Consider the following 10,057-nt stretch of genomic DNA (forward strand, 5'->3'; position numbering starts at 1 on the left):
GGTAGATGTATCCTTATATATTCTGGGTACAATGCCTTTATTAATCATTTGAGTTTCTGAGGTTCTGAGGCTATCCTGTTCCCTCTTATTTGATGACTCCCAAGTTTTTTATTTTAGTCTAGTCAAAATTCTCAGTCTTTCCCTTTGTGGCTAATACTGTTTTGAGTTCTGTTTTAAAAAATCTTCGTCTATTGCACATTCATGAAGATGTTCTTCTATATTGTCTTCTGAAAGTCTTTTGGGTCCCCAGCTTTATTTACAGTCTACATGGAATTTATTTTTCTTATGAGATGAGTTTAGGATTTTCATTTTATTTTTTTTAATATGGATATAGAGTTGTCTCAGTACCACTTGTTGAAAGGATCATCCTTTTTATAATATTCTACCAATCATCTTTGATACACATCAAGTCTGTTGGTCTATCCCTGTGATATATGTATATGTACAATAAAAGTGGCACAGATATAGTGTATTTAGTTTCATTAGTCTTCTATTAATGAACATTTAGAGTGTTCTAATTTTTGTGCTGTGAACTACATTTTATATAATATTTTGTGTAATTGCGCAGTATTTTTATAGTATGAATTATTTAATTCCATAGGATAAATAAATAGTAATGGCTGTCATTATGCAATATTTGTACTTGTGCAAGAATTTCTATGATTTCATAGAAATTAATTTTTTTCTACAGTAAAACAAACTTTTTAAAGCTCTCTCATGCAAAACCAAAAGAGAGAAAAAATTAAAAGACTGTCTTAAATATTGCAAGTTGCCTGCAAATTACTTGGCCTTGAGAGAGAATATTACATATGTTATTGAGCCAACCTCAGTGGTTCAGTGCTGGGCTATTCAAAGCATGGGTAAGCATACTCACTGGTAACAACCTGGAGCCTACTGGAAATGCAGAATCTCAAGCCCTGTCCCAGCCTCCTGGATCAGATGTGCATTTTAACAGGATCCCTCATGATTTCATAAGATCCTCCAATGCATATTAAATTTGAGAAGCAATGTTTCAGTACATGATGTGAAACAAAATGAGACGCTCTCTTTTTTTTTTTTTTCAAATGAGAACATGCTCTGTAATGTCACATGAGTGTCCACGACCTTTGTAATATTTGTAGAGGCTATAAAATCACAATTGCAATTGCATTGGATGTTGGCTACTAATTATAAAACCTTAATAGCTAAAGAAATATTAATACATTGCTGTGCAAAAGCTTACTTTCCGAAAGCATATTCATTTACCTCCTTTAGTCCACAGTATATTCTTGTAAAGTAATACAGATAGGAGTTATTCTATCTGTTACACCGAAGCTGAGAAGCTCCCAAGTTTGGTGAGCTTGCCACAATGCATGCTGCCTCAAAACTCCAATAATATTGGCAAGAAGAAAATCTTGGCGGGGCGCCTGGGTGGCTCAGTCGTTGGGCGTCTGCCTTCGGCTCAGGTCATTGATCCCAGGGTCTTGGGATTGAGCCCCACATCAGGCTCCCTGCTCAGTGGGAAGCCTGCTTCTCCCTCTCCCACTCCCCCTGCTTGTGTTCCCTCTCTCGCTGTCTCTCTTTCTGTCAAATAAATAAATAAAATCTTTAAAAAAAAAAAAAAAAGAAAATCTTGGCAAGTCAAAAGCTGTATAATCAATTCCAGTTACCTAAATGGAAAGTATGAATAATCTAAATACAAATTTCATCTGTCTTTTTTCACAAAGGTCGATGGGGACTCAAACTATTAGCTGGAATTAAATTTCCTTTTTTTTTTATGCCCTATTTACAAGTAGTAGAATTACCCAAAGCAGGAAGCCAAAATAATAATAGTAATAATAATAATAATAATAATAATAATAAGACAAACACAGGCAAACCACAACATACACCATCTCTGTATCATTGGAAATTGGTTTCCCATTATATGTAAAAATCTCCATTCCTAGCCACCCATGTCCTAGCCCCACTATCCTTATGTAGTTATCTGGGCATTCTGATGAGTGCTGGGTGTGTGGGTGTTCCTGGGCAAGACTGTTTAGTTCTGTGAGTGCTTCATCGGGCTCAGTACAGTTTGACTCAACCCCCTCCTGGAGAGAGGGAAGTCACAGATGGCCAGGAGGAAGCTTTTGACATGAATGGATATACTCATTCAAGTTCCTGTCTGAGCTAATCAGAGACTGCTCTGTGGCTGTTGATCTTCCATGTCTTGCGTGGCATATGGGGCCCCCAGCGTCCTTCCCGCACGATGCCCAGTAATAGGGTCGTGTGTGAGGAGAGCCTGGCAGCCTGGCTATAAAAAATGGCTGCATGATGCTTCAGCACATCTTTATCTTTTTCCTTTTGCATTTCTAGTTGCCACAATCTTCAAATGGAGATTTCCCTTCTCCAGGAGAAGATCTCTCATCTGCAGTTTGTGATTCATTCCCAACATCAGAACCTGCGCCGTGTCATCCAGGAGGTCAGATTAATCAAGTGTGTTTCTCTGGTAGATGGTATGCTTACAGTAAGAAGACTGAATACAGGCAGCTTGCCTGGACTTCACAAGCAGTGAGATTTTTCTCCCCGCTGACATTTCCTTTTTCATCCCATGTAACATGACTCTGTTTTCAATGCCTTCTTCGGTCTGTATGCCAACACCTGTTGTGTTCTCAATGAAGATATTTGGGAGATTGTGTTTAACTGCTCTTTAGGTTTCAGTGTTTTTTTTTTAAAGTGTTCCGAGCCAGGTAATGTACACTGTTCTTTAGAAGATTTTGGAGATTACAAGATTCAGCCCTTTTTGAGGAAGCAAGGATCTGTTTTTATAACCTCACAAACAATAAATTTACTTAGTAGGTGTGTGGGGAGGGGGTGTCACCTGGCCATTCTTTTCTGGGAACATCCTGGCAGGTGAAAGAGAGGCTGGTGGCAGCCAGATGGATGGTGGATTGTGAACTCATACGATTTACTTCAAGAATTCTATGGATCTGGTTCAGGGGCTGTGCTTTTGACTTAAAATCAGACCTTCACTCATTTTTTACTACCTAATATTTGTTTCCAAAAAGAATCCTTTCAAATAACTCCAATGCCTCCCTGATACAAATGTACCATTTGGCTAGGACCTCACCAAAAGGCCAGAGAATTGAGTCATGGCACTTGGGAGCCAGGAAGGATGTAGGGGGCAGCCCACGTTCTCCTTTGACAGATGAGAAAACAGAGGCTCGCAGTAGTTAAGTGACAGGGCTGGTAGTGGCAGAACCAGCCTTAGAACCCGTGGGTTTCCTCTTTTCCCACTCTGTTCTGGTCATCCGCCCACCTCCCCAGTTGCACACTGCTTTTTGGGAGATGCTTTTCTTCCCAAGCAAAGCAGGCTCACCTCATTATGCCACGGGTTGACCAGATCTCTGCCCTCGGGAGCTTCCCCGTTCCGGGTGGTGGCCTTGTGTGATGGCCACCAGCCTCTGCATCGGCAGTATGACACTGTGTGTCGGAAACGCAGAAGGATGGCCAAAGCTGCTCTCCACAGGAGGCATGCCCACGGGTTTGGTTTAAACAGGTTTTCCAAAGATTACAGTGTTTAATAGGACTGCCCACACGCTCTCATCCCCAGGTGCCAATTTGCCCTGCTCTTTTCTATAAGCTAATGAATCCGCTAATGCTTTGGGATTTCATTTTTTTATTTGATGGATGTCAGTGGACCACAGAAACCTGTGCAGTGTCTGACTTAAGTAACTTCCCTGTTGTCTGACAAGACTTTTCCAATTGTGTTTCCTAATTCTTAGATGGAAGGATTAAAAAATAACTTAAAAGAACAAGATAAAAGAATTGAAAATCTGAAAGAAAAAGTTAACATACTTGAAGCCCAGGTAAGGAGGGAGTCTGTTGTATAGTTCAGTGTAAATGTGAGTGTGGGTGTGTGTGTGTGTGCTCGGTGTGTCTGTGAGCCTGTGTATGAATGACACAGTGAGTCCATATAAGGGCAGGTGTGTGCATGTGCATCTTCTACGCATAAGAAATTATAGATTTGTGGGAGAGGTACTCCTAATAATTATTGAAGTATTAAATATTATTTTATAATATTAAATTATTAGTATTAAATATTATGAAATAACTGTTAAAAGTTCATCCAAATTTTCCAGAATGCTTGCTCTACTGGGGGGACAGATAAGAACATCTCTCCATGTGGACTTGAATTAGAAGCTCGATCAAGACCATCTTGGGTGAATTCAGCTCTGGCCAGGTGGCTGGGTTTGCTGTCTTATGTCTTTGTTTCCTTCCTGCCCTGAGATGTCCTCTTTCCTCCTCTTTCCTCACTCACACCCATCATGGCTTGCACGGTTTGCCTCCGGGCTCAACCACTTCAAGAAGCCTCTTGTAGTTTTCTTATCTTTCAGTGTTTTGAAACATAACAATAACTTACTGTGATAAGACATGCTTTTCTTCCTGCCCACTTCTTCCCCTCTACACTAGGGAAGCCCTTTATAGGCTTTCAGCTGCAGGCCGAGGCTTGGCAGCACCCTGCCTCCCAGGAAGTGCAGCAAAGCCCACTGAGGCTGGAGCACCTGAAGACGCCACCCCTGCCTCCCCCCTGGGCTCTAGCTGGTGCTCAGTGCTGCCGCCTCTGCCTCTGTCAGAGGCTCTTCACTGACCGCCTGGGCCTGGTCACCTTTTCTCCTTCATTCTGTAGTATTTTGACTTCCTGCTTGTCCCCCTGCCAATGTTACATGAGATGCTCTGACTGCCACCAGACACCTCATCATCGTTGGGGGCTTTTCTCGTCCCCAGGATAGACCACGCACCCAGCACACTGCCCCACCTTTTCTCTTGCCACCTGTTCTCTCAGCTCTCCCCAAACAGAAGGAACAAGTCATCATAACATAAAGAGGTTGTAAATAGTTTTACATCTTAAATTTTGTAACCAGAGCCGTGGTGTGCCAATTCTCCCTTCCCAGAGGACCGCTGTCCTTTCTCTCTTCTGGAAGGTGAACCCTATGAGCCTCAGACTTTCCTTAGATTTTCACCTTCTTTAGGCTACACATGGCTATTTGAGAAAGACCGTGCTTGCAGCTCTGTGCAGCTGAAAAATGCAGGGATGGGGGAATAATTGGCTCAAAACTCGTGTCCACTCAAGTGCCCAGTAATGGCTTGTCAGTTTACATCGAGGGGTTCAGATGATGGGATTCAGACCACATCAGAGCCTCTTACTCCCAAAAAATGTCCCTACAGGGATTTCCTCACTGCTTTTTGTACTTAGTGGATTTTTTTGGCAAATTTTACTTGATAAAATATTTTTCTTGTATTATTTTTAATGTAATTAATATATATTCATTCATTCCATACCAATTAGGAAATATGAATAAGTATTTATAATAAGAACATCACGCAGACTTGCCATCCATGGGTAATCACTCCGCACAGTTGTGTCCATCTGTATTTCTGTAGGACTCGATTTGCCTGTTCCATACCTGTGTGTATGTATTACATGGCATAATATCATGCCCGTTTCATTGTATTTTTAAGCTTCATTCATTTGTTCACATTATCAATCTTGTTGTTAATCCTCTAAGTACTTATTGAGTGGCTGCTGCGGTGTAGAATTTTGGGAACTGACTAAGTTGGGGAAGTGGCTAAGTTCGGGAAAACAGTATTGGACAAAAGGGACATGAGCCCCGCACTCTGGAATTGACTGTCTAGAGAGGGAGACAGATGCATAAATGAACATGTAAATAGCAATATTATGGAAGCATTCTGCAAAGAAAGAACAAGATGTTCTGACAGATAATACCTAGATGGAGGACTTAGCTTGGTGGGTGGGAAGAAGTTCTCTAAGAAAATGAATTTTAATCTGAGCCTAGTGAAAAACTGGGTGGTAGGGCTTGTCAGGAAGAGGGACAGGGAGCCATTGTGAGTGCTTCTAATCTAAGAGTTAGATGGAATAGCATGGGATGATACTGGAAAGGTAGGAAGGGGCTAGATCATAGACCATGCCAAAGAGTTTTTTTTCTCTATATAACAATATAACAAGAAGTCTTTGCTTAACAATCAGATTACATTTATGTTATCTTTTAAAATAGCCACTGTATTGATATACAATAATTTAATTAACTGAGTCCTTGTTATTGGACATTAGATTGTTTTTTGGTATTGCTTTTGTAACAGCACTGAATTCAACATATTTATACAAACATCACTGATCATTTGTGTATTTACTTCCTTCCTTAAGATAAATTTTTAGAAGCGGAATTGGTAACTCAAAGTATATCCATTTTTCAGGTTTTTGATAATGTGCTCTCTGACTCCCAGGGTTCTGCTGGATCAATCATCTCTCTTAGCAACAACAGCCCCACCTGCAGCTGCCTCTGCTCTAGCAGTCAAGTTTTTGCTCACTTTCAGTCCTTCAGGCCTGATATTTCCAATCTGCTCATAGTCTTATTTTTTCCTCTTCATTACTAAGGGATTTTAATACTTAGAAATCCTTTGTTATTATTTTAATAAAATCTAGGAAGGGAGAGATGATAAACACATGTGCCCAGGTTCCCTTTTTGGACTGGGAATCCCATTTAAATCCAAGTTTATGTGTAATTCAGGAAGTTTGGTGTGAGGTAGGGATCTAACATTGTAGTTGTCTCACTTTATTGAGAAGTCTGGCCTTTATTCATGAATTTGAAGTGCCTATTATCCTAGACTGAGTTTTTATGTTGGAAATCTCTTCCGATGGTGTATCTGCCTATTTGGGCTCCAGTGCGCTACTGCTTTACACATTGCACACTGGTCACACATTTTAATTGGAGATACTGTTAATCCGTCTCTGAGCTTTCACTTCACTGTGTTCTAGCCAGACATAATTAAGTGCCAGCTATCATCACAGGATTCAGGTATCAATGGTCCTGCTGCTTTTAATCCAGTTTTATGTCCTTTAGTTGTGTCTGTTTATTTATATCATCCCAAAAATAAATGTTACCATCCTAAATAGGCTGGCAACTTAACTCAGATTGCTCAGGTACAGTACATTATCCAATTGGTCTTGTGGTCTAACAGTTAGACGGGAACAATGTATTTGTTTCCATTGTACTCTGTTTCTGTATTTCCAAATGCAGCAAATAATTGCTGATTAGCCACTCAGTGTTATATGCGAGAAAGCAACAGATTTGTTCCCTTCGTGGGAACTTCTTGGTTGATTGTAGACTCTCTGCAGTGATGTGCAAACACCGCTCAATACTATCTCAGATTCTCTGTACATAGCTCGGTTTAAACCTCTGTTTTTTAATGTGTTCTTTCATAAAAGAGTCTTCAAACTATAGCAGTATCTGACGAATATCTTTATATTCTCAAAATTTCTTATCTTCAGTAAATAAATCTTTTCCTTCACAGCAAGAAGTTTTACAATGACCATTTCAGCTTTAAAAAAAGTCCAAGCTGCATCAATTTAATTGATTCATCAAATAGTTTTGTGTGTTTATGATGTACCAGGAAATGTTTCCAGTGCTGGGTATGGGTAATGCACAGAACAGACTGTCCCAGATCTCCTCTAGCTTATTAATTGAAGATACAGATAATAAACACATAAACAAGTAAATAAACAATTTAATAAGGGAGGGACAAGTACTCTGAAAAGTGTAGAATGTGACAATGTGATAGTTAGAGAGTGATGGGGGTCAGGAAGGGCATCTTTGAACCTGTGATATTTGACCAGGTACTTGAATTTGGTGAGTGTTTGAGCCATGGTTAGCCTATTTCTGGTCTGGTCCTAGTCAATGCTTTATTATGAAGTTCTTAAACTGGGGTGATTTATGCAGGGATATACTATCTTGCACTGCAAATATAAGACCACTGCCTATTTTGGAATCCATTAAATCACAGGGTGAATTGATTCCATTTATGATAAATGGTCACCCAAGCTTGAACAACCAAGTTAAACACATCACCTCTGTTTCTAGCCCACACAGACAGCATCATCCATACCAAAAACATTCATCTCTTTTTAGGCATGCTACATGCTTCATTTTATTTAATCTTCAAGATTACTCTTGGAGAAAGTTATCTATTACATTTTGTAAGTGATTAAACTGAGATCCAGAGAATTTAAGAAACTCGTTCAAAATCACTCATTTGAGTCTTATTGTCTTGGAAGCACAGGCTCCCGTCCTCCCATCACCACCACAAAATCTATTTATTGGAGTGATTAAATAAGGGTGTGTTGGGGAGAGTAAGTGTGTATGTGCATGTGCATATATATATGTGTGTGTGTGTGAAATACATGTGTGTGCGTACAATATGTATTTAGAAACGAAGAGTAATTAAATTTGCCTGACCATTTATATTGATTTTAGTCATTTTCACAGTTATTATATTACAGTGTTTTCCACTTTCCAGTTTTTTGAGTCATAGTAACAAATACTTTTTTCCTGTGGCTGTCTTTCTATCCTAGCAGGGTTTTTTTTTTTCCCTCTCCAGAAGGGAGATATATTCACTCATATAACTCAATCCTTTAAAACAACAACAACGAGGGGTGCCTGGGTGGCTCAGTCGTTAAGCGCCTGCCTTCGGCTCAGGTCATGGTCCCAGGGTCCTGGGATGGAGCCCCGCATCGGGCTCCCTGCTCAGCGGGAAGCCTGCTTCTCCCTCTCCCACTCTCCCTGCTTGTGTTCCCCACTCTCTCTATGTCTCTATCTGTCAAATAAATAAATAAAATCTTGGGGCACCTGGGTGGCTCAGCCGTTAAGTGTCTGCCTTCGGCTCAGGTCATGATCCCAGGGTCCTGGGATCGAGCCCCACATTGGCTCCCTGCTCCGCGGGAAGCCTGCTTCTCCCTCTCCCGCTCCCCCTGCTTGTGTTCCCTCTCTCACTGTGTCTCTCTCTGTCAAATAAATAAATAAAAATCTTTAAAAAAAAAAAATAAATTAAAAAATAAATAAATAAATAAATAAAATCTTTAAAAATATTAAAAAAATAAAAATAATAAATAAAAAAAATAAAACAACAATGACAAGAACAACCTTAAGGTTTTTAAAACTTTTAAAAATATCACTGGAAGATTTCTGCTTAACTCTACCAAAATTATTTACTGTTCTTTCTATTTTTGCCATATCTTTATCACCTTCATTTTCATCTCTGACGTTCCTCTCACATCTCATGCATTTCTAGCTACCTGACTAATCATGGGCTGATACGGAAATACGAAATACATCTTCAGAAATTCCTCCATTTTCTAAACACTGAAGATTATCTTATTTTATATACTCACCGTGATCCCTAAAATTTAATTTAACAAGAATGTGTTGATAGAAAGGATGCAAAAAGTAGGTTCTTTTGGAAAAGTGCATCAATAAACTATCCTTGGACAGAGTCATCATAATGGCAGACATATTCTGGTCAGTGATTTGTAGTTTTATAAAGTAGTGATGTAATAAAACTCATGGATGTGGCTGTTCTAATGACAGGAAAAACTATGAAAATGAATCAAAAATAAATACCTAAATCTAGCAGCTTAAATAAATCAGCATGGAAGTTGAGATAAATGAACATAAAGACAGTCTAACATGATAACTCTTATGCTTTTGTATTGTTTGATACTCAGCAACTTGAGAAACTAGGAGTTTGTTTTGGAAAAACTCCCAATAGCCTTTACGTAATTGTCCAGCCTGGATTATTTTTATTCCCATATTCATTGTCATCAGGATGTTATGATTCATATCGCTTCCTAACTTGCAGAGTATTGTATAGAGACTAGTTTTTCTCAGCAACATACTTGGCCTGTGATAGGTGCCTACGCTTGTTTGGAGTGCATATTAGCTTTATCTCCATTACACAAGGAACATCTTTATTATCAATTTATCAAATGTGAAGTACATTTCCTATGTGAGACTTAAGTGCTTAACTCTTGAAACATCACAGCGAAAAGATCATTGCGTGTGAAGATTTTTGGTCCATTTTTTTAGTTATTATGCAGCATAGATGCTGAAGGAGAAGAAGGGGCAAAATCCACATCTTGTCTCTGGTTTCCCTACTCTGGTAGTTCTTCATCTTAGCAGCACATTAGAATCACCTGTGGAGTCTTGAAAAGTTTTTTTTTTTTTTTTTTTTTTTTTTTTTTTTT

The 10,057-nt window shown here is 39.3% G+C and overlaps 1 protein-coding gene across 1 annotated transcript in view; it reads left to right on the forward strand.

Annotated features, from left to right (window-relative positions):
* CCDC68 (coiled-coil domain containing 68) overlaps window positions 1–10,057 on the forward strand; it is a 34,812-nt gene that overhangs the window by 18,876 nt on the left and 5,879 nt on the right. The window contains exons 7-8 of the mRNA XM_021686374.1: window positions 2,335–2,440; window positions 3,744–3,827. Coding sequence (XP_021542049.1) covers window positions 2,335–2,440; window positions 3,744–3,827 — 190 coding nt within the window. The remainder of the gene's footprint in view (window positions 1–2,334; window positions 2,441–3,743; window positions 3,828–10,057) is intronic.

This window comes from Neomonachus schauinslandi, chromosome 14, assembly GCF_002201575.2.
Source record: "Neomonachus schauinslandi chromosome 14, ASM220157v2, whole genome shotgun sequence".
Lineage (NCBI taxonomy): Eukaryota > Metazoa > Chordata > Mammalia > Carnivora > Phocidae > Neomonachus > Neomonachus schauinslandi.